This window comes from Cantharellus anzutake (genome assembly GCF_015039405.1).
Source record: "Cantharellus anzutake strain C23 chromosome Unknown EI90scaffold_16, whole genome shotgun sequence".
NCBI lineage: Eukaryota > Fungi > Basidiomycota > Agaricomycetes > Cantharellales > Hydnaceae > Cantharellus > Cantharellus anzutake.
The window spans coordinates 1,225,337-1,250,301 of NW_024066966.1; the positions used below are offsets into that span (position 1 = coordinate 1,225,337).

At 49.1% G+C, this 24,965-nt stretch overlaps 16 protein-coding genes across 16 annotated transcripts; 5 read left to right on the forward strand and 11 right to left on the reverse strand.

Moving 5' to 3' along the window:
* Window positions 1–755: 755 nt before the first annotated feature.
* On the reverse strand, window positions 756–2,382 carry EI90DRAFT_2994213 (RF-1 domain-containing protein). Its single transcript, XM_039056160.1, has 8 exons — window positions 2,244–2,382; window positions 2,160–2,180; window positions 1,950–2,108; window positions 1,808–1,898; window positions 1,549–1,688; window positions 1,448–1,491; window positions 1,286–1,387; window positions 756–1,232 (listed from the first exon to the last, which is right to left on the reverse strand). The coding sequence occupies exons 1-8, from the start codon at window positions 2,332–2,334 to the stop codon at window positions 1,119–1,121; spliced, it is 762 nt and encodes a 253-aa protein (XP_038918026.1). The 5' UTR covers window positions 2,335–2,382; the 3' UTR covers window positions 756–1,118.
* EI90DRAFT_533207 (uncharacterized protein) lies at window positions 2,345–3,189 on the forward strand. The gene is made up of 4 exons (XM_039067745.1): window positions 2,345–2,743; window positions 2,796–2,925; window positions 2,979–3,122; window positions 3,173–3,189. The coding sequence occupies exons 1-3, from the start codon at window positions 2,546–2,548 to the stop codon at window positions 3,029–3,031; spliced, it is 381 nt and encodes a 126-aa protein (XP_038918027.1). The 5' UTR covers window positions 2,345–2,545; the 3' UTR covers window positions 3,032–3,122; window positions 3,173–3,189.
* EI90DRAFT_532092 (uncharacterized protein) lies at window positions 2,937–4,240 on the forward strand. Its single transcript, XM_039067742.1, has one exon. It carries the CDS (start codon window positions 3,297–3,299, stop codon window positions 4,134–4,136), a length of 840 nt encoding a protein of 279 aa, XP_038918028.1. The 5' UTR covers window positions 2,937–3,296; the 3' UTR covers window positions 4,137–4,240.
* Window positions 4,241–4,843: 603 nt separating this feature from the next.
* Window positions 4,844–7,634, reverse strand: EI90DRAFT_532982 (uncharacterized protein). Its single transcript, XM_039067744.1, has one exon. The coding sequence runs from the start codon at window positions 7,266–7,268 to the stop codon at window positions 5,130–5,132; it is 2,139 nt and encodes a 712-aa protein (XP_038918029.1). The 5' UTR covers window positions 7,269–7,634; the 3' UTR covers window positions 4,844–5,129.
* Window positions 7,635–8,221: 587 nt separating this feature from the next.
* EI90DRAFT_2915832 (uncharacterized protein) lies at window positions 8,222–9,276 on the reverse strand (the record flags this gene model as incomplete). The annotated part of the gene is made up of 4 exons (XM_039054563.1): window positions 8,222–8,289; window positions 8,349–8,501; window positions 8,554–8,913; window positions 8,967–9,276. Coding segments are annotated over 4 exons (891 nt in total), but the record flags the coding sequence as incomplete, so codon positions are not given.
* Window positions 9,277–9,845: 569 nt separating this feature from the next.
* On the reverse strand, window positions 9,846–11,018 carry EI90DRAFT_3280343 (F420H2 dehydrogenase; the record flags this gene model as incomplete). Its single annotated transcript, XM_039066756.1, has 7 exons — window positions 10,880–11,018; window positions 10,441–10,831; window positions 10,323–10,379; window positions 10,238–10,260; window positions 10,141–10,181; window positions 10,012–10,088; window positions 9,846–9,954 (listed from the first exon to the last, which is right to left on the reverse strand). The coding sequence occupies exons 1-7, from the start codon at window positions 10,983–10,985 to the stop codon at window positions 9,846–9,848; spliced, it is 804 nt and encodes a 267-aa protein (XP_038918031.1). The 5' UTR covers window positions 10,986–11,018.
* A 4-nt stretch (window positions 11,019–11,022) lies between these two features.
* Window positions 11,023–11,961, forward strand: EI90DRAFT_3051710 (breast carcinoma amplified sequence 2). Its single transcript, XM_039059870.1, has 4 exons — window positions 11,023–11,252; window positions 11,308–11,480; window positions 11,538–11,691; window positions 11,743–11,961. Exons 1-4 carry the CDS (start codon window positions 11,094–11,096, stop codon window positions 11,887–11,889), a joined length of 633 nt encoding a protein of 210 aa, XP_038918032.1. The 5' UTR covers window positions 11,023–11,093; the 3' UTR covers window positions 11,890–11,961.
* Window positions 11,943–13,256, reverse strand: EI90DRAFT_3153595 (uncharacterized protein). Its single transcript, XM_039065873.1, has 4 exons — window positions 12,607–13,256; window positions 12,327–12,539; window positions 12,192–12,257; window positions 11,943–12,130 (listed from the first exon to the last, which is right to left on the reverse strand). The coding sequence occupies exons 1-4, from the start codon at window positions 12,844–12,846 to the stop codon at window positions 12,035–12,037; spliced, it is 615 nt and encodes a 204-aa protein (XP_038918033.1). The 5' UTR covers window positions 12,847–13,256; the 3' UTR covers window positions 11,943–12,034.
* Window positions 13,257–13,377: 121 nt separating this feature from the next.
* EI90DRAFT_2915908 (histone deacetylase) lies at window positions 13,378–15,566 on the reverse strand (the record flags this gene model as incomplete). The annotated part of the gene is made up of 13 exons (XM_039054569.1): window positions 13,378–13,682; window positions 13,744–13,821; window positions 13,885–14,052; window positions 14,106–14,246; window positions 14,300–14,408; window positions 14,464–14,556; window positions 14,615–14,756; window positions 14,813–14,843; window positions 14,897–15,004; window positions 15,056–15,130; window positions 15,187–15,304; window positions 15,359–15,434; window positions 15,496–15,566. 13 exons carry the CDS (start codon window positions 15,564–15,566, stop codon window positions 13,378–13,380), a joined length of 1,515 nt encoding a protein of 504 aa, XP_038918034.1.
* Window positions 15,567–16,315: 749 nt separating this feature from the next.
* Window positions 16,316–16,907, reverse strand: EI90DRAFT_3145141 (nuclear transport factor 2; the record flags this gene model as incomplete). The annotated part of the gene is made up of 6 exons (XM_039065241.1): window positions 16,316–16,349; window positions 16,401–16,474; window positions 16,538–16,554; window positions 16,584–16,641; window positions 16,695–16,766; window positions 16,824–16,907. 6 exons carry the CDS (start codon window positions 16,905–16,907, stop codon window positions 16,316–16,318), a joined length of 339 nt encoding a protein of 112 aa, XP_038918035.1.
* A 124-nt stretch (window positions 16,908–17,031) lies between these two features.
* EI90DRAFT_3051717 (uncharacterized protein) lies at window positions 17,032–18,628 on the forward strand. Its single transcript, XM_039059871.1, has 6 exons — window positions 17,032–17,392; window positions 17,450–17,530; window positions 17,585–17,723; window positions 17,789–17,875; window positions 17,934–18,272; window positions 18,334–18,628. Exons 1-6 carry the CDS (start codon window positions 17,124–17,126, stop codon window positions 18,481–18,483), a joined length of 1,065 nt encoding a protein of 354 aa, XP_038918036.1. The 5' UTR covers window positions 17,032–17,123; the 3' UTR covers window positions 18,484–18,628.
* A 382-nt stretch (window positions 18,629–19,010) lies between these two features.
* EI90DRAFT_3153598 (uncharacterized protein) lies at window positions 19,011–20,912 on the reverse strand (the record flags this gene model as incomplete). The annotated part of the gene is made up of 8 exons (XM_039065874.1): window positions 19,011–19,691; window positions 19,767–19,933; window positions 20,006–20,215; window positions 20,274–20,418; window positions 20,474–20,491; window positions 20,547–20,586; window positions 20,658–20,688; window positions 20,753–20,912. The coding sequence occupies 8 exons, from the start codon at window positions 20,907–20,909 to the stop codon at window positions 19,272–19,274; spliced, it is 1,188 nt and encodes a 395-aa protein (XP_038918037.1). The 3' UTR covers window positions 19,011–19,271.
* A 511-nt stretch (window positions 20,913–21,423) lies between these two features.
* On the forward strand, window positions 21,424–22,123 carry EI90DRAFT_3051722 (glycosyltransferase family 28 C-terminal domain-containing protein). The gene is made up of 4 exons (XM_039059872.1): window positions 21,424–21,690; window positions 21,746–21,792; window positions 21,858–21,883; window positions 21,941–22,123. The coding sequence occupies exons 1-4, from the start codon at window positions 21,444–21,446 to the stop codon at window positions 22,050–22,052; spliced, it is 432 nt and encodes a 143-aa protein (XP_038918038.1). The 5' UTR covers window positions 21,424–21,443; the 3' UTR covers window positions 22,053–22,123.
* A 90-nt stretch (window positions 22,124–22,213) lies between these two features.
* On the reverse strand, window positions 22,214–22,720 carry EI90DRAFT_3051724 (uncharacterized protein; the record flags this gene model as incomplete). The annotated part of the gene is made up of 3 exons (XM_039059873.1): window positions 22,214–22,275; window positions 22,337–22,489; window positions 22,571–22,720. Coding segments are annotated over 3 exons (329 nt in total), but the record flags the coding sequence as incomplete, so codon positions are not given.
* Window positions 22,721–22,894: 174 nt separating this feature from the next.
* EI90DRAFT_534875 (uncharacterized protein) lies at window positions 22,895–23,720 on the reverse strand. Its single transcript, XM_039067747.1, has 3 exons — window positions 23,382–23,720; window positions 22,987–23,291; window positions 22,895–22,916 (listed from the first exon to the last, which is right to left on the reverse strand). The coding sequence occupies exons 1-2, from the start codon at window positions 23,633–23,635 to the stop codon at window positions 23,141–23,143; spliced, it is 405 nt and encodes a 134-aa protein (XP_038918040.1). The 5' UTR covers window positions 23,636–23,720; the 3' UTR covers window positions 22,895–22,916; window positions 22,987–23,140.
* A 94-nt stretch (window positions 23,721–23,814) lies between these two features.
* On the reverse strand, window positions 23,815–24,832 carry EI90DRAFT_3051730 (uncharacterized protein). The gene is made up of 3 exons (XM_039059874.1): window positions 24,462–24,832; window positions 23,950–24,390; window positions 23,815–23,901 (listed from the first exon to the last, which is right to left on the reverse strand). The coding sequence occupies exons 1-3, from the start codon at window positions 24,697–24,699 to the stop codon at window positions 23,852–23,854; spliced, it is 729 nt and encodes a 242-aa protein (XP_038918041.1). The 5' UTR covers window positions 24,700–24,832; the 3' UTR covers window positions 23,815–23,851.
* Window positions 24,833–24,965: the final 133 nt, after the last annotated feature.

Consider the following 24,965-nt stretch of genomic DNA (forward strand, 5'->3'; position numbering starts at 1 on the left):
GATGTGGATGTCTGAAGAGGACCCCAGTCAGTAAAAATTGGATCCGTGACGGCCACAACATCTTATAACCTAGAATAATTATGGATGTTTCAATGGACTCCCCACCATGCACAAGCCCTCGCGGCGCGTACAGGAGCATCTCGTACGCCAGTAGGAAGCGGGCACGATCTCCGGAATGGCTCCCATCAGAGCACGTACAGCAGGTGTGTGATTCATGCTGAAGCGCGTCACATAATCGAATTGAGAATAGAATTTTGGCTTCGTACGTGGATTAGGGACGACCTTTATTGCTCAATGCTGACTGCCAATCATTTGTGAAGGACCGCGAAAGTTCTGATGACTCCAGTCCTGATGTAAAACGCCTCCGTATTGGGAGTTCCAGCTCAAACTGCAGCTCTCGAAGTCAAAGTCCTCCCGTGACAGCCCATCCATGTAGCCAGCCATCGCAAAGCCCAGATGTAATGGACGTGAGTACTTTCTTGAATTCCACTACCACTGCGCTCAATTAAGAATACGACTAAGATGGCTTCTGACGAATTGACGTCGACATATTGCCGTCCCGCGCGTCAAGTTGGTACGCGTTTGCAGAGTCTTTATATCCCTTTTTGCCCAATAGGGTCTGCCCCGATTCAGGATACTCCGGCGGGGATTCGTTCACCTCCCAATTTCATACGCCATGACGCTCCATCGTCTGCCGTGCATCCTCAATGTCTTCAACCCGGAGAAACCCCTTTAATCGCATTCACGAGCTCATACGACGACAACAGGATCCCAGTTACTGCACAATCTGCTATTCCCACCCTAAACCGCAAAACACGAATGACCATGGGTCCCAGGGCCGATTGCGAAAAGTGCCGTATGAAGGCCCCGGCCATTGGATGCATGTAGATCAATATTCATGATGGACATTATTTCACTAAAACTCGATTCTGTGCTTCCGTGATCTTCAACCTTATCCCCAAACTGAAGGCGAGTTGCACCAGATATATCAAGTCAATGCGTATGTGGTGTACTTGTGGGGACATGCACTTCAATGGTTTGTGGTTGACGAACACGCATCAATGCCCCAATGTGCGTATAACCATCAGATTTAAGCGCTCCATGAAAAGGTGTCGGACTCAAGACGCTCTGTTTTTCCTTCGTGTCTTCTTGGCTCTCCGCCTTTTTCGCTCACGCTCTCTGGCCCATTTGATCTGTTCCTGACTGAGACCGGGGTTGTACATCTGATCAAGCTGCGCCACAACATCATATAGACGTCTCCATGCGGCGACTGTAGAGCACGTACCCGTTCTTGAAGCAATCGTCTGGCTAGTTTTCTATTTGTCTCCAGTGAGCGCGTTTCTTGGCAGGTTACTCGAATCCCTGTCGGTTTGTGGAGCAGGGCGACCTAGCACAGAGGAACGCATTCTTTTCCCACCCAATTCAGTGGATCTGGTGCCTTGCTCACATTAGAACGGGTTTTATTGATGGCCTGGCCTCCGGGACCGCTGCCTTAGAACGAAGTGATGTTTAAATGAGGCATTCACGCATTAAACTCCTACGCCTCACCCCTCACGAATGACTCTTCGATGTCTGTTTCATACAGCTGAGGAATTTTGCGTTCCCTGTGAGCATTGAGAAGTTGCTTCAATGTCACTGGGCGAATATTGTTCAATGAATCGATTCGTTGGCTGCGCGTGCTATCTAGGCTAAACGGATATTTGGATTGGATTGGTACAGGAGGGTAAAGATATGTTACCTTCAAAAATAATATATTATGATACAGCACGTAAGTGAAAGGTGAAGAAGCGACGAAAGGCGTGCTTACTTGGCATGCTCGCAGGGGTCATTCGTCTGGCGCAAGGGTCTCTTAATAGTTTCATTGTCCCCCAGTTCAACGCCGTCTCTCCATCGAATTCCTGTATTCAACAAGTGAGCAGTAAGGGGACAGGAATATATATTGGACTTACTCCACAGGTGCTCGTCTTCCGCATCATTTGTGGCTTGGACAATGTTTCGCCTTACAACACAAGCGCATTCGTTCGCGAATCTAATCTTCTTTTCGTACAGAGCTGCGTTCTGGATGGGACGTCCGGCAATGAACTCGTCTCTAGCTCTTTGGCGAAAAGCTGTGTAAAGCGATCAGCTGAAGTGGTGGTATGAGTCTTCAATGAGTTTACCGAGGAGCACGCTAGGGTCACCTAATGAAATTGGCAAATGAGTGGGGGAGTCCTACTGCCATGTGAGAGTTTAAGAAGTCAGGCCTTTAAACGCTACACGTCCTGCACGGAAAAGATTGCGATATGCCGCGCGCCCCCTCGCCAGCAAAGAAGCTGGAACGTCGCCACCCTGCATCGTGACGATATCCGGATAATAAGGAATGGTAGAGGAACACACCAGGGAATACGTATTTACCCCTGTTGCTGCCGAGGCGCTTCTTCCCTGCTTCCAATTTTCCGCCAATAACTCCTGCCTAAGCGGCGTATCATTGTCCTTGTGCTCTATTAGGCCGCGAACTGCATTCCAAAGGGGCGTTTACGGCTTGCACCTTTCCCTCTGTGTATGAATGCAGCCAAATCTTGTTCTTCCATCCACAATGGAATGCATTCAGCGTTGTCAACTGTTTTCATCTCAGCACGCTCTCCGGTCTATCGCTGAACGGGCTCATAAACCACACAAATGTCTTTGGGGCCACTGTTCTCGTATTTTCCCTTCTCGGCAGATGCTTCACCGTCACATGAAGCATCATACTCTACAGACTTCCGTCAGCATTTTTTGCGCCATCCATGACTCATATTCTGATTGGGAAAATACAGCCGGATCCACGGTATCGCTGCTATTGGGGTGAATGTAGTTCAGTACTTCGATTTGACACTGGGGCTATGCTCTATGACCACATGCTATCAGAACACATTGTGTCCCAGCCTTGGGAGTGTCCATTCATGGGTATGTTCGAGGGGTGGCACCGAATTCTGATACTCATAACAATCAGGTTGCAGTGGTTCTGTTACACAATTGGAGTACCATGTTGAGGAGGTTCATTCTGATGTGATCAGTTTGAAGCAGCTAGGCACCTTGACATCACCAGGTCAATTGGTGGATCAACCACTCCCTGATTTTGGGCCCCCCATACAATCATTCAAGTTGGTAGAGCCACATTTCCCACCTTCAATGCATCCAATTAGGTTGAAAGACATCAGTCAGAAAAAATGGCATAGGTCCAATTGGGCAGCATTTGAACTTGATGAGGATGAGATGTCCCACCTTTCATTGCAATCAGTATCTAGGCCACAAATATTGGATCATGAGGCTGGTCCATGTGGAAGGAGCTCAATTGTACCACTCCCACCTTTTCCCAGTCAACTTCTTTGTTGAAACCACTGCCAATCTGTCTACCTTCCTCCATTCCATGCCCATCATTGCTTCCCTCCCCATGTCCCTCTGCTCAGCCAGCCCAATGCATCAGTGTGGATGATTTGCCTGGCTTTGTCCTTCCAAAACCAGCTCAATCCTCCAGGTGCCTTGCTCAATGGGTCATGAAAACTTCATTATCAGCCTTGTCCCAGCCATATTTGCCAGCCATTAGCCAGCACCATGCCTCTCCTAGTCCCAATTATGCATTGGCAAACATCAAGGCCTGTACTGGGAGAGTGTATGTCATGGATGATGTCCATCACCAGCAGTCATATGACCACCACCCTCCAGTGCCTGGTGCATTTCTTCCCCTAAGCCCAGGAAGGAAATTGGAAATGGTTGTTAAGCTGCCTATTTTGACATACAGTGTTCCCTTGATCCATGCCCATCAGTCTCCACCCAGGCTACATCCTCATCAGCATAAGAACTGGACAGGTGATGCTGGTTGGATAGAGCATGAGAGTTCTTTGCTGGGACAGGCACAGTTGGAGCCGGAAGAGTCTCAAGAGGAGGTGGGGGTGGAGTCGGACATGGAACATCTGATTGAGGAGCCGTTCATCCAGCTCGGCAAGACAGTTCGATCTCAGAATGTCCTGTTGGGCCGAATCCTGACCCTGGCCATGGACTTTGGTGCTGCCAAGGGGCCGGAAGTTGAGAAAACCGTAAAGGGACATCTGAAGGCAAGCACACGAAGATCTCTTGCCTGGCGACTGAGACTTCGGAATGGAAGGGATTGGGGTTGAATAAACGTAATTATCTCTTGTCCGAAGAAATTTCACTCCCTTCTTTTCTATGAGTAAGCGCTTAGGACCCACAATATGCGGCTCTTCGTAGTATTCAAGAAACAGTATACATAAGGTATATGTATGACTTCCAACTATATAATCGACTTAATGATAGCTGCGAACAAGACAATCGACCAAACAAGTAGAGATGGAGCACTATAAATCAACTACCATGAAGGGCGGAGATTTTGTGGGGGTACAGGAGTATAAGGATCATAGCTGCCAGGCGGCCGATGCATTGCTCCCCGTCCAAGCGGCAGGGGTACTCCATATCTGGAAACCGGAGATGGTGGATAGCCCATCTGCGTGGGAGTCATTGGTCCCCTACTCGGATAGGGGTGCTGATGCACAGGTGAAGGGGAGTATGCGTTGGCGGTAGAAGGTGAAACAGAACCCATCATATGAGGAGTAGCAAGTCCTCTCCCCCGACCAGCATTCACCATTGTAGCCGCCTTTGATGCCGTGGGGACCATCGGCTGGTACCCTGCTGGGGCTACATAAGAGACAACTGAAGGATACGGCGACGGGGAGGCACGGTAAGTTTGGGGAGGCATCCACATGGATTGCTGTGACGCATCAGTTGCAATTGGACGTGCCACTAGAGATGGACTGTAAGGGGTTGAATACATCATAGAAGGTGTTTGAGGCATGTGATACGCGCCATACGACGACTGAGATGCAGCCAAATACGGATTGGGCGTCTGGGACGGTGTTGTCCGAGATGTCTGTGCGGAGGATGCCTCAGTTGGTGGAGGGGTTTCTGCAGTTGGCGATGTGGATTGAGGCACTTGTTGGAAAGCACGAGTGACATCCTGAACCGACACCCTTGGGAAGCGTCGTGATGCTGGGGGAGCTGGAGAATTTCCACCCGATGATTTAGTCTCTTTAACAGAATCATCGCCATCGGATTTCATTTCCTGCTCCGAAGTCGGGAGTACCGGCGGGTAATCATCAGCAATACCTTTCAGGGAGTTTTCGGTCGTTATCGCATTTCCATCCTTTGAGATATCCCATAAGGACTTGATCCTGTCCGACCCAGGGACCACCATGCTGGATGACGCATTCACTGAGTACACGATGGGTGACTTGGCCCAGGCTGTTGGGACCTGCGCCGACGGGGGAGGTGTAGAGACTCGTGACGGCGGAGTCGACATTGCCTATACCCAACATTGAGCACACGAACCCAGCATGCATCAATACAGAAAGGTGTACCTTTTCATTGTTCACATCGTTTGAAATGGGTGTAGCCGTCGCAAAAGTGCTCTCTAGCAGAGGCGACGTGATAGCTTCATCAACTTCGCTGTTCACAAAGAATCGAACGTTTGAAGACGCCACTGCTGTGGAAGTTGATGGCGGTTTGTAAAATGCAACATCAGTGCCCAACGGAAGTTTAGGTGTAACTTTGATTCTGCTGGACCCAGATTGCGAGTTATCAGATAGCGTGGACGACGACTTGTCCATTTTCGGGAGAGACAGCGATGCACCTCGATCAGGGGAACTTGGCGGAGGGGATTTGCTTGTGGGGTTTACGGTACCAAGAGACTTCTGCGGAGCTTCCAATTGCGGAAACGGCTTAAAGGACGCCGGAGCGCCAGAAGGCAATTGGACGCGTGCTGCTGGCACTGGCGAAGGCGCGAAAGGGTGCATTTGCTGTCCATCACCACCCATTGCTTTCCGTATGGGTAAAGCGACGACCACCGTCTGGTCGTTTCGTGGGAAGAGAACTTCCTCCAGGGAAAGCGACCGCCGTGACATATTAGCGACTGGTGGATCCCAAGACAAGATATCCCACCGTACGGGCTTAGGAGGAAGTTTCCACAAATGCAGCAAGCGCGTGCTAATGGGGAGCTGTGTGGGGCGGCGATTCAAAGCCTTTAAACGCACTCTCGGTTTCGTATGCTGTGGAGTTGAAGGGCGTGGAATTTGGCTCTGGGTAAAGTTCTCGCGCTCAGCTGAGGTGTGAGGATGTGCCGCGTGGATCTCTGCGAGACGTGACGCACGGTACGCTTCATCGTCTAAATTGTGAGCACCATTCACTGTCGTTTCTCCAGGGTGCATGGTGATTAAAGCGCCCTTAATACGGAGCATAACGTCGTCCAGTGCCGCCATAGGAGCCTCTTTAAACTGAAATCTTGTCGCAGGCAATTGTGGTCCAGGATGACGACCGAACACATGAAATACGGGCTGCGCCGGCTGTGGAAGCGGATGATGCGTCTCTTGGGCCTGAGATAGTTCGGCTTTCCGTAAAGAGACTCGAGGAGAACGGATGTCAGAAGCGGGCGTATCTGTCAAATTTGAGTCAGCCCCATTATCGATGGTGTTTGGATGAATTTGGTTTGCTTCATGACCAGCTGCAGTAGACAAGCCATAGACGAGATGCGAAGCACCTATCGGAGCAGCTGCAGGGGTTGGGCTTGAAGCTGCAGGCACGGGGAATGGAACATTTTCGTCGGAATCAGCCAACCTGGACAGATCTGAGAAGTCGATTGTTTCAACATGTTCATCATCAGCCACGTAGAAAGCCGCAGTAACATCAGCAACATTAAAGGTCGCAGGACGAGGCGCTGGTGCTGCGCCCGGTGTTGACTGCCAAGTTTCCTTAATCCCTTCTGTAGGGACAGTTGCAGATTGCGATATTGGAGATAAGGTTGCTCTTGGCGTGGGTGCAATAATTTCCGAATCAGGTAATTGGGACACTTCATCCAACTTATCTGGACTAGGCAGGAGAGCAGGTGCAACGTTTTCCTTGGCCGGGGACAGCGGCTTGAAGGTGTGCTGAGGAGGGAACTTGTTCTTCTCGTTTCTTTGCGATCCGGCTCGTGACCTCGTTCTCCAAACTGGCCCTTCAGTACCAGTGGCTGTTGAAGAAATGTGGTTCTCGGACCGCAGTGTTGGTTTCAAGACAGCTGGAGGCAGATCTACGTGTGCCTGGGTGACTGAAGGAGTTGGTTTTGCGGTCGCAGACTGGACAGTTCCTTCCATAAGGGCAGCAATGGACTCCGCCTTCTTTCGAGCACGTCCCTTTTCCTTCTCTCTCTCTTCCTCCTCCAGCCTACGTCGCTCCCTGGCCCTCTCGGCTGCGGACTGCATTGACTCTTTACTGAACACAGCAATGTCCGTTTGGGTAATTGTCTTCAGAGCAAGGGGTTGAGACCCTTGGAGGGGGCTCGCAACTGATAAACCAGGCTCTGATGAAACAGCTCCGACGTTTGTTCCTGAAACTTGACGAATGTGCGAAGCAGAGTGGAATGCCGGAACTGCGGGCGGGTCGATGATGCCATGGGACGCCCGACGAGACCTTGCATGTTGTGAAGGAGAGCCAATTCGGACATTATTGCTATCCGGTTGATCACGGGCCAACGTGTGCTCATCTGCTTGTGTCGCAGGGGTGACTTGTGAGGCACCTATATCTTTAATACTGACAGGATGTTATTGTTCACGTTGGATGGTTAGGCCAAATCCAAAGGCACTTACGGGTCAACTCGTGAGGGTGTTCGCGAAGGTTGGGGGGGTAGTGGGGATGCCACAACCTGAGGAGATCGAGAATCCGACATTTGACCAGTCCTACTGCTCGTGGGCTGGGAAGTTCCCGTGCTGAGTGCTCTATGACCGACTAGCTTTTGTGGAGCGCTAATATTGGTGTGGGGAGGATCTCGACCATAAAGCTGGGGTTCGGCGATATTCGAAACCGATTGCATCTTCCCATAACCATTGACTGAGGGGCGCCGAGTAAGTCCGGGTGTCTGCGAAGTAGGTAAGGCATCACGAGTGTCCAACTTGACGGGCTTTGAAGGCTCCAGACGGTTCGAGTGTTCATTGAACAGCGTACGTCCATCAGTTGGACGAGGAAGAATCTCGAGGATTGGATATCGAGGGGACCGGGATGCTGGAGCCACGGAAGAGGTGGCAGTAGCTCCTTGGTTCCTCGGCCAACTGCGATCAAAGTCCTCTCCGAATCGCTCTTCTTTACTGACGGGAGCATTGTCTACTTGGCCCTCAACCGTCGAATCAGAGACATCCACACTTTGCACTTGGGGATCTGCCTTGATGGTGTATTGAGTACCATCCCCAAACTCGATCACTTCGGCCAGAAAGTCATCTCCGTCTTCATCTCCCATCTATAATTGGGATTAAGCCGGGGTTCGTTAGGAAGAAACAACCAAAATCTACACACTTCATCCCAATGATGCGCGTTTGGATCCAAATGTAGTCCGCGGAATGCATCCGCCGAGGCCTCTGCTTGTTGTATTGAAGAAGCTAAAGGAGGGGTGTGAGTAACCTGGACTGCTAGAGAAGGCTGATGGGCAAGTTTCGACTTCCGATCTGCAAAAGGCTCAACGATCACTGTAAGTCGGTCACTAAATCATAGACATACTTGAGGATGCCTCAGCTGCAGTAGGGAAATCTGATGCCGCAGGAGTTGACATCGTTGTTCTTGTAGATTGACTCGCGTTCCCCCATACTTTCGATGTACCAGAGCCATTCTTAGAGGATTTCGGTAATGAGATGGCAGTTCCTCCAGGGGGTAGCAAGCCATTTTTTGAGGTTGCAGTCACAATTTGAGTGGTAGCTGGATCGCTAGTCGCACCACCATTAGGAAACTGTGGTGTTGGCGCTGCAAGTCCGGAAGCCTTGTTCCAACCCGTAGCGACTTGTGATGAATGGCCAGCGGAAGTGAGCTTCGCGGTGACAAGTTTAGAGTGTGTCGGAGGCTGCGGCGGAGTAGATATTCGAGCTGAATGCACCGAAAATAAGTGACAATACGAAATAAGAATACAGATGACCCACGGGTCGGCCCCAATGCATTGGGTTTATTGCTTTGGGCAGTGGAAGATGATGTCGTGGAGTTAGTTTTCTCGAGAAATTTGCGATTCACATTGACTGCCGTGAAGCGTTTCGTTGGAGCGGTGTATGTTGGTGAATGAACAGGTTCCTGGTGGGCCGGCGCCGGTAAGGCTCCATTGGTGGCAGAGAATGCAGGATTAGCGACATCAGGCTGGTCAAAGTGAGGTGGGTGGGTGGCAGAGGCACCATTCACGCCAGTACTCAAATCAGCAGGCGCGCCCGAAGCTAGGCACTGTGTCGTCAGCGTAAGCATTCCAGTTTGGGGTTGGTCATTAGTGAGCGCGGAGATCGAACCACCAGAGGCAGGAGCATTTTCAGACTCAGGAGTAACTCTCTCAGGCGCATGCCCCTCCGACCGCTCAATCCGGGGACCAGATACCGCCGGAGGGACGTGCTGCGAGGCCTGGGGCAAAAGTGTCGACTCTGACCCAAGAACTACGGGGGAATCATCTTCCATCAGCTGCGAGGATTAAAAGCATCACTAAGTAAGCCTTCCAAACACCGATCTTCCATGAGCGTGTTAGGGCAAACCTGTTCTATAGAATCCGACCTGAGGACTCTACTCGCACTTTGTGTTGCAGTTAGGATGAAAGTGACACCGGAATCAAAACTCAACACAGCGCAGAAGCGCCGGGTGCCAATTCACAACGAATGAACCAAGTGCAGGCGCATCGTAATTCCGTGAATTGGATCTTACAGAAGTGGGAATTACTGTTGATTAATCGAATCTCAAAAACGCCAATAACGAGAGGTGCAAAGGGGCAACCACTGCATGCTTAAAAGTTCCACGAGCCATTTATGAGGTAAATACACAATATTCTCTTATTTCTTCTCTGGTTCCGATGGGTTTGGAAGAGGGACTTTGAAAGCCTCGGGTCGAGCGTTCTTGCCTTCCCCAATCATTTCCCACGGACTGCTGGCCTCGAAATTGCTGTGGAAGACGAAATGTGTGAGACCGCGTGTGAACGTCTGGGATCAAATTGCATACCGGAATGCCTGCGCAAGCTGCAGCGGCTCGTATGTGACCCGCTTTTTTTCCTCATCATAGCGAACCTCAGTGTAACCCTGATAAATGACTGAGAACCGCACTCTGATGACGACGATAAAGGGGACTCACCGTCAAGGGAAAGTCCTTCCGCAGGGGATGCCCCTCGAAACCTGAAAGGAGTGATGAGACTACATTGCCTAAACGGAAACGCCAAGGCGGACGCTACCGTAATCAGTTAGAATCCTCCGTCTGGCAACCAGAAATGGGGTAAGCAGCTGTCACCATGCATGACTGTCTTTGACGCAACGTACAGATCGGGATGTCCCTCGAAATAAACGCCAAATAAATCCCAAACTTCGCGCTCATACCTTCCCACGTTAAAATTGGCATTGATGGCTTTGAATGATGCCTGTAGAGATGGAAGCTCACCAATCAGCGCCTCTATAGACACTAGTTGCGCTCTGCACAGGTGAGACTTCGTCCGCGTACGTCTTGACACGAATACGGGAACCAAAGCGAATGCTAAGGAGATGGTACACCACCTCGAACCGTTTACTCCGAGTGGGATAATCGGCACCAGAAATATCCATCACAGAGGAAAACTGGCATTGGGAGTGGTCACGGAGGAATGAGAGAACAGGTACAACAGCATTTGGCCCGATGTAAAGCGTGAGCTCGTCCTGAAGAACACTGAACTGTTGGATGTATTTGGGCATGATTTGCAGAAGATATGATCCATATTCATGCAGGGGGGCAGCTAGTGCTTCGTACTTCTCTTTCCCGTCTAAGCCCACAGGCTCACTAAACGGGCTGGCCGATGCTGCGACACATCTGAGAAGTAAACAATGGCTCGTAGGTGAATACTAACCTAATCCCGATGGCGTAGAGACAATTCCTCGAACCAAAAATGGCCTTGCACCCCTCAATGGACGCACGATACGCGCCCGTACCAGTGAACGCATGAATGCGGACATCGGGAGTATGGCCGTAGTGATCGGGAACTTCCGTTGGCGCTTGCCCTCTTATTCAAATTCGAGAATAGACGCTGACTCCCCGCAAGCCCCAATCCTTCTTACCCCGAAATGACCGACTCGATTCCCGATTCGCTCCCTTACATTGATGTAGATATCGACAATCCAGAGCTCAAAGCTAAGGTCGATGCCGAAATTGCGAGGGAATTGAAGAGAGTGCCCAAAAACCCAGACGATCACCGCATACCACCGGAGATCAAGCTTTTCGCTGTCTGTAAATTCCTATGCTATGAAGGTGCTTTAGCTCACCTTATTTATCTGTCAGAATAATGCACTCCTAGCTGCGGAACTGGAACGAGTCTCGAAGAGGGAACCATTGCATGCTCTGGATTCTGACAGATATAGTTTGTCCGCTCCGTCCAAACCAGATGTATCGGAAGACGAGTGGACTGAGGCACTAAATAACGCTTACGCACAGCAGGAACATCAAAGATCGAGGTGGGTTCATGTATGTGCTCTTTACGATTCAAGAGATTGACTTTGATTGGTTTGCAGATTGGAAACCCTCAGTCTATTGCAAAACTATGGCTCGAATGCTTGGAGGCTCCATAACTACATGTTAGAAGCCGATGCTAAAGCTATTGAGGCTGATCTCGAAAGAGCACGAGAAAGGGTTACGGAGATTAATCGAGAGAGAAAGAATAGTCAGGTTTGTTCCTGTTGTCCCCGTTCCACAACCGAGTCTAATACTTTCGCACAGCTTCAATTCGGAAAGACTCTTAACTCGTTAGAGAATAGATGGACAGAGCTAGTCTCTAATGTCATTCAATTGGAACTGGCAAATGCATCGCTGGAGGTCCAAGTCGAGGAATTGCGGCAACAAGAGCTTGCTTTTGAGGAATCATGATGCATTCACTGAGAACCTCTCACTGTATCTTACGACGTGTAGTCGAATATTATCCGGGTCAGATGATTGGTATTCTGGAACAATGCACTCGAGCAGTCAACATCAGTGGAAGTTGAGCAGGGGTAATAACCAGCATTATAGAGGGTCATATTTTCGATTTCATGAGGTCTTGACCTTCACTACCTTTCCTACTCTCAAGAGTCGAAGGGGCTACTCCAAATGGGTCGTCGGAGGCGATGCCCTGCGTCATAAAGGTATGAAATCAGTCGCACAGTGGGGGCCACAGCACAATCAATGCTTACCTGTTCGGCAGCAATCACGCGAATCATGGACCAATGGTGAATGGCATGAAGCGAAGTGAACCACAGCTATTGTTGGGGAATCGGTAAACCAACGCTGAATTTGAAATACTGGAAAGAACGTGGGTGAGTACCTACCTCCCGTCCAAACGTGGTCTGCATCACGGCAGGGAAGGGTGTGACAGCATGTAAAGTTACCGGCTCATCAAGTGGTACGGTTGGGACCACGTTCTTTAACCGATCTATAAGTCCTAGAAGCTCCTCCCGAGCTCTGCTAATCGAAGTTTCGACGGGTGTGTTGCGGGACCGAGTGTCATAAGATAAATCGTTCAGCTTCCCTTCAACAACAGCCTATTCATGAAGTAACAATAGACAGCGTGAGGAGAAGAAACGCCAGGGTCCCGAGGTGCATATTCACCTTAAGAAGTAAATTGTAATGGTCAGCAACATGCCTTATGTGTTTACCGATTGTCCCACCAGGAATGGCTTGTGATGGATACGTGAGCCTCTCGTCAGTCCCAAGAATGTCTAGGAAGCCGATAGCTTGCTCGACTATTGAGACAGCGACGGATATTGCATGGTCAACCACTGGACCCTCAACTGGGACATGCTCGGTTGCCTGCTGGGTGATCGTCGCACCGTGGTGGTTTGGAGGCATCGAAAGCTGAAAGCGAAGATTCGTTGGGGACTTATAGGGCGGCCGTGCAATGGCACATTTATCGATGTGAAAATATTGTCACGCGATCGGGCTGGAGGTTCATAACCGAGGTGCAAGACCCCCGAACACTGCGAAGAGCCTTACCCTTATCTAGTACAGCATGTACGTTACTGGAGACTATGTACAGGGAAAGAGATCGCACAGACAGTCGAGGAATTGTGACTCTGACCAAATTCCGGATATGCCGATGAAAAACGACGCAATCCGGACTCAATGCGAGTGTTCTCATTATCCCAGACGGACCAGCAGCATAAGTCTCTTTTCAGAAAAAAGGGAGTGCTGTCTGGGAAGAGACAGGCTTGAAATTGGCAAAGTTTGCCTCTCGAACCGTCGTCTTCATCTGGTTAACGAAGGAAAAGTACAACGCTTGTTTCCGAACTTTTATATGGGAGACCCTGCAACCCCGGAGCAAAATACATATCGAAGATAGGCAGCTACACGTAGACACATTATATATAGTACAAGAGTGCTTTACGATATCGGATGAGGCGAGAGCGGCTCGTCTCGCAGGGCACTAGGAGGCCCATCCGTATTGATATTAACGTTTTCTTCATCAAGAGTTGTTTGGACGGGAGCAGGTTCCGCAGTCGCTGCATTAACACCACCATCCATCTCCATCATGTCTTCGTTTGGAAGTTTCAGTGCAGTGGCACTCGGTGAACGCGGTACCGAATGGTTCCGCTTGCGGTCTTGATGATTTCGTCTACCACCTTCGCCTTCATCCTCCGAGTCCGAAAGCTCCCCCTCGGGTTGTATTCGCCTGTCCCTCTCAGATTCTGTAGAGGATTTACAAATAATTAGGGATTCGATGTGAGCCTTTTCCAGAGAGGTACGAACGAGGTCTCCTTTCATTCGGATCAATGAGATCCTCGTCCATATTCCCATCATCTTCGTCGTGAGCAAGGCGTGGGATCTCTGAGGGAACGGAAAAGAATCAGTCAGTGATAGCTATGCAGTGGCATCGCAGCGCACGATTACCTGACATCTGAATTCCGGGTGGGCCACCTTTTTGCCTAAGATTTTCGAGTACAATTCGCTTCACTCTTTCGAGATATTCTGGCGTGTTTAGATCGTCCATGTTACTAGCTCTCACATCCAGCTCAAAATCAGGACCAAAGTATTCATAGTACTCGTTCATAGGTATTTCTGAGGGATGGGATGGTGAGACTACGAAACACTCTCCAATAGAAGCTGCTTACTTCGCCCTAACTCGACTCCCGCAGCGAGTCCCGTTTCGTATGCCCATGCTCGACTAACGTTTCTCATGGTGTAACCGCCACCCCCGAGGAGAAGAAGTGGAAGATTGAAGGATTTCACGAATCGAACACAATTGGCGTGCCCTTCATTCGCACTGAGCACGTCGCAGTCTCACTCAATGAATGCGACCACTCACCCCTCATGGAAAGGTTCAGACAACCCAGTTTGTCGCCGGAAAGTGAGTCTGTACCACATTGCAATACAATCGCCCCAGGCGCATACGAACTCATCACTTCCCTGATGACCTGAAGATCGATGTGAAGTCCTCCCGACCGCACCTCTCGGAAAAGTGGCACTCACTGGCACGAAAACCGACTTATAGTTGTCATCAGTGACTCCATCGCGCAGCGGGAAGTTCAATGAATAACCCTTCCCTTTCCCTATACCTATGTCCTAGAGACAAAGACAATCTACATCGGCAGAGTGCTGCCATTAAATGGATCTCACTTACTCGTATATCTCCTGTTCCAGGGAAAAATTCGCCATATTTGTGGAAACTGACGGTCATAACACGATCGGTGGTATAGAAAGCCTCTTCAACACCATCTCCATGATGTACATCAATGTCAACATAGAGGACGCGTTGGTGATATCTAGGACGCATTGGCTGAATGTCACGCCGTGTGCGAGAGAGGGACAGCCTGCACACCTCAAGAGCTCAAGGATTCCCAACACTATGTCTATTGAGAAGTTAGTGTGCGAGATGTTTGGAAAGTGCAACGGACGACTATACCGTTCACGTAGCAGAAACCACTTGCTTCACTCTTCTTTGCATGATGCAACCCCCCCGCCCAGTTCACGGCGATGTCGCACTTATTTCTGCTTAAACGTGCAGCGCCCTCTATACAGGAGGGTGAGACTAAACGCCATGCGCAGTCACGAATGCACACACCCATTGATCCCCCAGCAGAGATGGAGCAGTAATCAAATAAGCCATCAAATACAGGACAATCGTCACCGACGTTATCTGAGGGAACAAGTAGAGATTTAGCGATTCTAGACATGGAATAAGAGGCGACGTACATTTGAGTTGCTCCCTTACGTAGGAGTTCATATTACTCGGATTGATCTTGTTTAAGAAATCCACATATTCGTCTGAATGAAACTGTGACATTTCGCGCTTGGTCGCCGGTTTTGCTCTCTATGAAGACTGGGGGTCCATTGATATTTCTAGTGAGAGGACTCGTGCGCTCACGAAGATTTCCATCTTCTTATACAATCCGTAATTCATGACCAGCGAGTGACACATACGTATCCGGGTAGGTTTCATGCTAGCGTGATATAGGCCTATTTAAAGGTATGTACGATGAACAGACAGAGGTGATGCCATACGGGTGTCCAGGGCCATAATGGAAGCCCCCTACATCAGAGTCAAAGAAATAGCACTGTAACACATCACGCATTATTAGCGAACATCTCAACGCCTTCCTTAAACATACCACCCGTCGGCGTGTAGAATCCTCGGATATTGGCGTCATTAACTGTGATGAGGCCATCTCAATCCCTGTCTCAACCGTTTGGTTGAGGAAATATCAGTGTCGGCCACGTGAGACATTTCCCACGCCACAGTCCGAAGTACATTTTGTGATCATCAATAAAAGAAGACATGTGTGGCACAAGGCAAAGAGCTCACGAAGCAAGAAGGTATGAGTGTGCTAGAAAGTGTCATAGGTGAGAATGTTACATATTTTAACTATGGCTGTAATGGCCCAACTGGGAATGATGCTGGTTTGAATTGAGCACCAACTTGTGCAGCGCGCAGGTTCGATTCATCCCCTGTCGACATTTCGGTGACAATTTCTCCATGCCTGAAGGCACGGTGATGACTTTGACTAGTATGTCTGCTAATTGGCCAGGGAAGCAATTCCGCAACCAGCAGGTAACCCGAGATAGTCTTAACAGACAAGGGTGATTTGATTGACGCGCATGCAAGGAGCGACAGCATCAAACTCTTCCTTTTCCCTTCTTTTCTTTTTTCTTTGTATTTCTGTCTCACGCGACACAATTCTTAATTCCTGATCCGATTACATTTCTCCGTGGACAACAATGGTGTGTGTATTAAGAATGTTCAAAAAGCGTAAATGATTCCAGACGATGTACACAGCAGACATGCACAGCAACACCCAACAGCGTCAATATCCGCACAGCTACTTCAACCATAGTTAAGTTTGAAAATGTCGTTTTGGCTAACAAGTAGGTGTTAAGCGAGATGAATCTCTGGCAGTGCGCAAACTTACACAAAGTAACTGCCGCCAGTTGGAGAAAGCTGGAACACTTGGCTGAATTGGAGTGGGTTCTCACCGCCATCGACCTTTAAGGGGGGGGGGTGATTAGTGAGTCACATCGGACCCGATAAATGTGTACAAGCGCGTACGACGAGCTGCCCAGTCACTAAGACCAAATGCTTGGTGATGCCGGACCTGAAGGCTGAGCGTCTAGCGATGTTACCTTGTGTGCCACGCTCTGAAACGGCAATGTCTGGATTCTTAGGTCAGTCGCGCAGGCGATCAACGCGCTGAATCGGTCCACACCGTCAAATGCTCTGTGATTGCTTTGGGACCCAAGAATTGTTTGTCCTCCCAGGTCAACATCGAGGTTTCTCCCTAGAGGATTGACGATCAGTAATGACGATTTCGACGGGGATCGCGAGATCGGCATACATAGAGGCTCTGCAAACTCGCGCGCGAGGTATCAAAGGTGTTGTAGTAGAATTGAGTGAACTGGACACAAGTCAGAACATACATCTCTCATCGTTGAGGTGACATGCCTGCTCTGCGAGCGCGATTATTTCTGCCATGGTGAAGGAGAAAGGGCGGAAATCTATTTGGTGAAGGAAGGAAGGGGGTTTTTGCACGGAGATCGCCGAGTGAACCCCCCCTCCCCTTGAACTCGTTTTGCAATTCACGATTCTGTCTGCAACGTCCAAGACGTGCTTGAATGAATTGCATGCCCACAACATAATGGAAAACCAGCAAAGGCCGGGTATGCGGCGCAAGTCGTCTGCTTCCAACCTACTCTCAACATTCCAAGGCAGTCGGAGCAATTCAATACAAAATATCTCAACCGGTGCCGCCCAAACTCCAAAGGATTGGGAGCCTGGGGCCGCAACGGCTGATCATGCTTTTGTTACGGGCGTCTCAACACCTACGACTTCGTCATACGAAAGCATTCGAGAAACACTCAATCGACGACTCCTGGCATTAGCTCATTTGCGACAAGGACACGAAGGGTATGGTGTAGCGCTCGTGAGCTTTTCAATCATCTACCACCTCTTACTGCATATTAGGAGATCCTATTGGTTGAACACCATATTACTTTCTCACTATGAGTTGGAGAGGGCGTACAACACTGCGAGCATGCGAAAGAGGTGTGGACATTCTGCAATCGGTCAAGTCCTGCGTTGATCATCGGCTTTATCTAGGACGTACAAATATGCCATTCTTGCAATGTCACTATCGAATCTTTTCGACTCCACCCCCCACTCAGACTTCCTACGATCCCTTGGGCAACTCATGAATGAATATGATCAGCTTCAAGACGAAAACTTTAAGCCCAGAATGGTGCGTGTAACGCGCTACACAGATGCACAGCCTATCGCTCACTCATATTTATGACACTGCCTTAGCGCAACATTCTCCGTGGATCGAAGGGCGTGAGGGGTAGGAGCGGCGAGACTTTTGATGACCAGTCATGTTTAGTGATACCGAACATGGTCCGTCATAATCTATCGTGAATTCCTGATCTTCTCTTGATCGATAAACAAATCCTAGCCTTTTCCTCTTGACTATTTTCAAGTCCTTATGTCATTTTGTGATGTCCTCACGGAGGTTTATCACAAAATCCGTCAAGTCTTGGGACCCTCTCCACTTCAGCACGCCGGAATGGCAAACAGCGTGCCTGGATCCGGATACTCTATTTCTATCCACCAACACATATTCTCGTCTACCAATCCCCTCTTCACACAATTATTCCCTAATGAGCTTGCCTCTAGCTCCTTTGCGCCAGACACCACAGCTTCCGTTCCCCCTTCTGCCCCGCTATCATCACCCCCTGCAACGTGGTCTCCAGGGACTGCCGACGCCGTACTTAAAGTGGATGCGAGGTTCAAGGTAAGGGGGGTTCGCCCATTCCTTATTCAGCATCTAACTTACACACTTGGACCCTTCACAGAAAATCATTAATCAATTGCTTAAGGAATTAGATACAATCGCTCGCGAGGCAATAAAGGACGAGCTGGCATCTCTCGATCCGCTTCTTAGAAACATGGGGTTGGCATCCCCAGAAGCTAGCAACGGACTTACTTTTGATTTTGACATATGATACCATTCATAACATACTCTTATCACTTTTCGCGTATCAATACCGGGATTTGTGTCTTCGATGTACACCATCTAGTGTTAATTGTGCGAGTTGTCCACCTGGAGATGGACTCAGTTGTATGCTATTTAATATTCCGAGCCCGTAGTCGAAAACGATCTCGACGTCTGGGTTCTTGTTTTTGTGGTATAGAGGCTATCTCCTTTCTGGACCCTGTACGCTCGACAATTATCATCTACCTCTCTTTAAGATTATTTTACTAAGTGTTGCTAATGCTGCCTCCCCGCACTCGAAACCCGCCTACTCCATGTCTTCGACTAGGCCAGATAATTGGCGATTGACTGTATCCAAGAGGCTCTTGGCCGCTTTGCACGGGACAATATTCATTCGACGCCGTACCCTGGCATCAACATGGACACAATCCTCCCCTCTCTCTATCAGAAGCAATCACAGACGATGGCATTGTTCAAAAGTTCAGAATGCAAACGTGAGTTCAGGGCGAAGAAAGGGGAAAAAATTATATGTAAAGCAAAAAAAAAAAAAAGAAAGAAAGATTTATGTAAAAGGTGAGGAAGACTTGGATTCAATGCGGAAGAGAGTAAAAGGAATGGGGGGAGAGTCGAAATGTTCACAGGAGAAGGACAGAGAGAGAGAGAGAGAAAAGCTCAACTCATTATTCTTTTAAAGCAACTGTGCTTCCGTAAAGCAAGCAGAAAAAGCAGTTGTAAAGTTCGTCATCAGCAAATAAAAGCATCAATTGAAGGCTATGAGCCAGTTACGCCCCCACCCGTTCAGCTCAGCAAGGCACGGATGGTAATGGCCCCTACTGACGCCAAGAACCATCCAAGCGCAACACTCCCATCGACCGCCACCCTCAGCGTTCCACCCGATTTCTTCGAACTTGTAGATGACCCTGGAGCGTTGGAAGAAAGGCTAGCGCTAGACGCAGAGCCCTTGTTCGTCACGGTGTTCGTCGGGTTGGTTCCCGAACCGGTTGAAGTGACGGTGGAGGTTGAAGTTGGACCTGGACCAGAGAACCCAGGTACACCAAACGGCACCCATTGTACGCTCGAATTAGGATTGTTTTGATTGTAAGGAAGGTAGTAAAGATTGCCAGAAGAGGTAAGCTGGACGAGTTCTGACGTGCTTGCTGCATAATCCGAATTAGAGTCTTTGACAATTGGACCTTGGAGTTGCACGGTCGTATTTGGCTAGGTTGATCAAGGTGAGTTTGGCGAATTCGCTACTACGATGTACGAGAAGGGAGGGAGGAGGGAGGGACTAACCTGAACGTTCAAGACATAGACCGCAGAGCCGTCATCAGGAATGAAGGCAATTTGTTCTTGAACGTTATTAGAGGGTGAGAAGAATGAAGTCGCTTTGCCATGAGCAACAGGGAATTTGTTGCCATTCTTTGGGGTGAATGGTTGAGGTTGAGGTTGGAAGTAGCTAACTGGAGGGGCAGGGAGAGGGTATCTGAATAGCGCGTTCCTAGGATAACCAAAAAAAAAAAAGGTTCACATACAATGAATTACAAAAATATATGTGCTTCCTTCATTCGACCCAGGAACATTGAAGAAAAAAATATGGTTCTGAGCTAAAGCCAGGACGGGATCGTATCCGGAAACTGAAAAGGTCGAGACAGTGTTAGCAACGTCCCAGTTAATAGGATTGCCAGAGGCAGCGGTGAGGGAAGCAAAGTTCGCGGAGTATAAGGTGTTATTAACCAAGCCATCTGTCAAGCTAGTGGTCAGAGCCGTCTTAAATCAAGGGAAATTATGGCAGTGCCATACAGAAGACGTTCGTATCATGGTCCAAGATGGCTTGAATGAGGTTGGCATTGGCGCCTCCAGCATTCATTTTCTGGGTGGTCCAACTTTTAGACTGGGGGTTGAAAATGTGTATGTCTGATGGGTTCGATTTGTCTGCATTGATGACCTTGCATGTGCTGGTTAGCAAGCGCCACCGGAAAGTCATGCAAAACGCGTCTCACATAGATTGCGTTGAAATACTACAGAACAACGTTATCCAACGCGCACGCTAAAGGACGACATCCATCATCTTACCTGTGCAAGGTAACACTGAGTGTTTAGCCCGTCAAACGGCCTGTTCGGACATTGAGATTCAGCTTATGTTGTTTCGTACATGCGGACCCGGTTGCGCTCGATAATACTTACGGACCCCCCGTGACTCGCGTGGCGTTGCCATCTATGAGGATGATTCGTTAAACATCAATCAGGACGGGAAAACAAGGCGGAACACAAGCACTCACGGATCCAGTTTGATGCCGCACCGAGATTGTAATCCCCGCCACTAACGCCAAAAGCATAGAGATTCCAATTGACGTCAAAAACAACACAAGGCTTGGCGATTGCGGGTATCAAGTGAACAAGTAGTAAGAAAAGAAGGGAGAGGATGCCTTCCGCCATTGTCGTTCTCAAGTTGGACTACGACTGTGGAAGTGCTTGAGGAGAGAGAGGAAAAGAGAAAGGAGAGGAGGGGTTGATGGTGAGAAAGACGTAAAGTGGTTGTGTTGAATTTCAAGGGCTATGGCACAATAGAACATTACATAGAATACATAGAAGCTAGGGTTCAAGGACAAATGGACCATTTGACTTACGTAACCTTCCCCTGGCCCGTTCAAATTCATCTATCCAATTCTAGATCTGCGGCTGGGAATATATATGTACTAGTTACGATCGTGGTCTCGCGCGGCATCGCCTCAAGGGCTATTGGCGCCCTCACTTCAGACAGCATCTTCGCTGTCAACAACGAAGATGGTTCCTTCGCTGCAATATTACACGGCGGGAAGTCCCCGCGAAAGTTCATAAATATAGACATGATCGAAGCATCCGACTTCGGCTTCTCTTTTTATGGGATTAATTTTAGCGTTCCCTAGGGAATCCGTCACACGTGACGGGCACGTAGTCTCGTGGGAAACATCTCGATTCAATCATCCCCACATGTCGGTTTTCGTTACCGTCGGGTCCACAGAGCACACGGCTTTAGTCGATGCTGTCCTCTCCGAGCCCTGTTTAAAAGCCTTGAGTGACAACGGTTACAACAAGCTCGTCATACAATTTGGGAAGAGTGTTTGGAACAGGCCGTTCTCATATTGTTCGAGCCACGATGTCGATATTTCTGCTTTTGACTTCAAAGCGTCCATAGAAGATGATATTACCGCATCGTCGCTCGTGATCAGCCATGCTGGTATGCAATGCTCGTCGTGGAGCCTGTCGTGTAACTCCTTACTTTGCATCTCAAGGTGCAGGCACCATCCTTGACGTTCTGCGGACACCCAAACCCTTGATTGTCATCCTAATGATAGTCTCATGGACAAACACCAAAGCGAACTGGCAGATGAATTGTCTCGTCAGGGGTATCTGTACGCGTGTAGCTCTGCGTATGTTACCTCTACTCGCTTTCCTTGTCCCTCGTAAGACTCAATACGATCACGTAGGGATTTGGCTCGCACGATTCAAACTAAGGATTTCTCATCGCTGAAACCATTCCCACCGTTCGATGGATCCCATTTCCAGCGGTTGATAGACGAGGAGATGGGATTCATATGATGAATTCAGCTGACATTGGTCTACGCTCGGACTATGCGGAACTTGACGTGGCACGATTATCATGCAGCCGTAGCAAGCATCAATGCTTCACACACATCCCAACAACCATCAAAGTGGCGGCAGACGCTGATGCCCCAAAGGGACTCAGAATACTTTTTGGGATCGATATCAAATTTACAATCGACTATATCTAACGTTTAGAAAAGGAGACGGAACGGATATCCTAGCAAAGGCGATGAATGAGATCAGCTTTGGACCACAAACGTTGGGAGTCAGCGACCCACCAGAGTTCTTTACTCTGAACAGCGACATGAGCACACTGTACAAAATGATCGTCACGAACGACCAAACGTAAACCGCCGCACGTTGTTGGTTCCGTTTCCGTATGCGAGGGACCAGTATGATGAGGGCGACCTGCGTTAAGGCCAGTGTACCATCTGAAACCGCACACAACACACACACACACACACGCATGTGAATACCTTCTCGGTCGATGAAATGCACAAACAATAACTCACAAAGCGTAGCGACAACATAAGTCTCAGCGCCATACTGGTTCGAATATCCCCCCGCTATCCACCGCGCACCTTCTCTCGTCACCTGCATAAATGGCATCCCACGAATGCGCGTAAACATGAATCCCGCCGTGAAGACGAGCGATGACATGATAGCGGCAACAGCCCAAATCCAACGCGAAAGGATAATGAACGAAAAGAGCGGCCATCCAAACTTGGCCAAAATGGCAAGGCCAAGGACGGAAAATCCAATGGTAGATATGAGACCATAATTTGGTGGATCACGGTAAGGATCTTGGTCGGTACGTGATCGGATAACACTTCAGCAAAGTTACGAGCTTCGAATGAGCTATAGAGAAAGAAGAGAAGCCCCGATTTACACCGCGAAACGAAATGTTAAACGGGGCTCTGGTACACACTTTCTAGTAAAGTCATAGCTCCACATATCAGGACGAGCCGGTTTCAATGGGCCCTCCTGGGCAGGGTAAAAGTGCACAACTGGGGCAGAGTTCAAACCAAGCTAGGTAATGATCGACCCCGAGTCTAGTGAGTACACCCACAACAACACCACTGTCAGAAACTTGTTTTTTTTTTTTTGCATACCTGACGGAAGACCTGTTGCCCATCCGCAAAGTCTAGCGACGCAAAGAAGTGGCTATCTCTGGCAGTCTTTGAAACTGTCGACCAAGCTTTTGCCACAGCACGGAAGCTCAAATCGAATGTTCTAATATCGTTTCATGCACGACAAAGTATTACACCAAGCTAGTGGGTCAGGGCGTAGCCAGTAGTGCAAGAACACTGTTATTGCACTTACTGACAAGGTTGGCAACCAAGGTCTTTCCCAAGAGCAGTGAGCTGCAATGCTACGCTCCAGTCCCTACCGGGAGATGTTATAGCAGTAAAATCTGCGGAATTGAGCTTGATGACACCATTTGGAGAGCTCGCAGCAAGCTCTTGGAATTTAGCTCTCGTCTCAGCGATCTTGTCAGCCGAAGCAGCAAAAGAAGTGGAAAGGAGAGAAGCTGATAGGAGCCCTAGCACCGCTAGACTTTTAGAAATAATGTACATCCTAGAGGATGCCGTGCGTCGGTTCTGTCGTTAACTTTTAAAGAGAGGCTGGTCACCTGCCTAATCGTTGACGTGGTGTGGCAGTTACGCCGAGTCCTTATCTCCTAACTCCGTTACTATATTGAGTAACAGAAAGCGCCATGCATCAATCGCAAGCACCGTAGGGCACGCTATGAACAAACATGTCATTCTTTCCATTTGGCACCAACTTTCCTTTTATTTCCATACTTCGTCCCATCCAAGACCTTGCCTGTCATACTCACCAGGTTCTTCACCTTCTTTCACCCAACCCATTCTATTCATCATTTCCCCAGCAACCCGAACAAACAGGGTCCCATCAAGCACATCATCGCCTTCAAGACCGGTATTAACACGCTTTCCATCTCGAATAGGTCGTACATCCCCAGCAGATTTATCACCATAGAGCGAGCTGTAATGGGCTAATGCACGAATCGACTTGAGGAGATGTTCATCGGGATGATGCAGCACCGACTGAATGATACGAAGCCAAGGGTTTTGATCGTAGTCGCTGGAAAGCGCTTTCTTATTCGGGATTGGTCTTGGGGTTCTAGAAGATGGTTTTGGATTCGTGGTAACATCCCTGTAGTAAGCTTTGATAGGAATCTGAGGTCGCCTCGAGAAACCCAATACCCGAGGACGCATAGGAAGTGCGTCTTGAGTAACAGGGCCTTTGAACGGAGGGACAGATGAGCCAGCAAAGGTGCCACGAACAGGGATGAAGTGACACAGTGCATACTAATATATAATGCAGTAGTAAAACCGTTCAGTGGCCATTCACCATAGGGGATATGTGACGGTCACTGACAGGAAAAAGTCCGCGCGAAATTATGCCCTTCACGCCACCCACCCAATCCGAAAAGGAGAGCGACAAGCCATGATAATTCCTCGACCTTGATACGAATGTGTCCCTCGTGTTCTTTAACAATCCACTTCCGCCCATACTCGGCGATAAGGTTTCCTCGGCTTTCCAGAGTATCAGCAAATCGTCTGGTGGAGGTCCTCTCGCAGGTCTGACCGGCAGCTAGCTGAGGATCCTGCAACATCTTAGCAACGATAGTGAAAGAGTGTTCGCCTTCATATTCGGTTTCGGGTTTCTCGTCAGAGGTACTTATAGTGAGGACGCTCAAGCCATCTTGCACCGGCGACGCGGATGGATCCGATAGTTGGTCAGGGAAGTCATCTGGTTGGAGGAATACATCACAACCTGGCGGGGTAGTCGCCGTTTGTGCCAAACCTTTAACAAACCGGCAGATCATTACACATGGTATCCAGAAATATTGGTGATTTTCTTTACCTTCCATCACCATCC

Coding starts and splice junctions, on each gene's coding strand:
- EI90DRAFT_2994213 (XM_039056160.1), bottom strand. CDS start 2,334: ATGCAGGGTGGCGACGTTCCAGCTTCTTTGCTGGCGAGGGGGCGCGCG. Junction 2,181..2,243: donor AGGACGTGTAGCGTTTAAAG/GCCTGACTTCTT, acceptor CAATTTCATTAG/GTGACCCTAGCGTGCTCCTC. Junction 1,899..1,949: donor GGAAGACGAGCACCTGTGGA/GTAAGTCCAATA, acceptor TGTTGAATACAG/GAATTCGATGGAGAGACGGC.
- EI90DRAFT_533207 (XM_039067745.1), top strand. CDS start 2,546: ATGCAGCCAAATCTTGTTCTTCCATCCACAATGGAATGCATTCAGCGT. Junction 2,744..2,795: donor ATCATACTCTACAGACTTCC/GTCAGCATTTTT, acceptor GGGAAAATACAG/CCGGATCCACGGTATCGCTG. Junction 2,926..2,978: donor TTGGGAGTGTCCATTCATGG/GTATGTTCGAGG, acceptor ATCAGGTTGCAG/TGGTTCTGTTACACAATTGG.
- EI90DRAFT_532092 (XM_039067742.1), top strand. CDS start 3,297: ATGTGGAAGGAGCTCAATTGTACCACTCCCACCTTTTCCCAGTCAACT.
- EI90DRAFT_532982 (XM_039067744.1), bottom strand. CDS start 7,268: ATGCAGTCCGCAGCCGAGAGGGCCAGGGAGCGACGTAGGCTGGAGGAG.
- EI90DRAFT_3051710 (XM_039059870.1), top strand. CDS start 11,094: ATGACCGACTCGATTCCCGATTCGCTCCCTTACATTGATGTAGATATC. Junction 11,253..11,307: donor CGGAGATCAAGCTTTTCGCT/GTCTGTAAATTC, acceptor TTTATCTGTCAG/AATAATGCACTCCTAGCTGC. Junction 11,692..11,742: donor GAGAGAGAAAGAATAGTCAG/GTTTGTTCCTGT, acceptor ACTTTCGCACAG/CTTCAATTCGGAAAGACTCT.
- EI90DRAFT_3153595 (XM_039065873.1), bottom strand. CDS start 12,846: ATGCCTCCAAACCACCACGGTGCGACGATCACCCAGCAGGCAACCGAG. Junction 12,540..12,606: donor ATTACAATTTACTTCTTAAG/GTGAATATGCAC, acceptor CTTCATGAATAG/GCTGTTGTTGAAGGGAAGCT. Junction 12,131..12,191: donor GCGTGATTGCTGCCGAACAG/GTAAGCATTGAT, acceptor TTTATGACGCAG/GGCATCGCCTCCGACGACCC.
- EI90DRAFT_3051717 (XM_039059871.1), top strand. CDS start 17,124: ATGGAAAACCAGCAAAGGCCGGGTATGCGGCGCAAGTCGTCTGCTTCC. Junction 17,531..17,584: donor ACTGCGAGCATGCGAAAGAG/GTGTGGACATTC, acceptor GGCTTTATCTAG/GACGTACAAATATGCCATTC. Junction 17,876..17,933: donor GTTTAGTGATACCGAACATG/GTCCGTCATAAT, acceptor AACAAATCCTAG/CCTTTTCCTCTTGACTATTT.
- EI90DRAFT_3051722 (XM_039059872.1), top strand. CDS start 21,444: ATGTCGGTTTTCGTTACCGTCGGGTCCACAGAGCACACGGCTTTAGTC. Junction 21,793..21,857: donor GGACACCCAAACCCTTGATT/GTCATCCTAATG, acceptor TTGTCTCGTCAG/GGGTATCTGTACGCGTGTAG. Junction 21,884..21,940: donor CTGTACGCGTGTAGCTCTGC/GTATGTTACCTC, acceptor ACGATCACGTAG/GGATTTGGCTCGCACGATTC.
- EI90DRAFT_534875 (XM_039067747.1), bottom strand. CDS start 23,635: ATGTACATTATTTCTAAAAGTCTAGCGGTGCTAGGGCTCCTATCAGCT. Junction 23,292..23,381: donor CTTGGTTGCCAACCTTGTCA/GTAAGTGCAATA, acceptor AAACGATATTAG/AACATTCGATTTGAGCTTCC.
- EI90DRAFT_3051730 (XM_039059874.1), bottom strand. CDS start 24,699: ATGTTGCAGGATCCTCAGCTAGCTGCCGGTCAGACCTGCGAGAGGACC. Junction 24,391..24,461: donor TTTCGCGCGGACTTTTTCCT/GTCAGTGACCGT, acceptor TTATATATTAGT/ATGCACTGTGTCACTTCATC. Junction 23,902..23,949: donor GACCCTGTTTGTTCGGGTTG/CTGGGGAAATGA, acceptor AAGGTGAAGAAC/CTGGTGAGTATGACAGGCAA.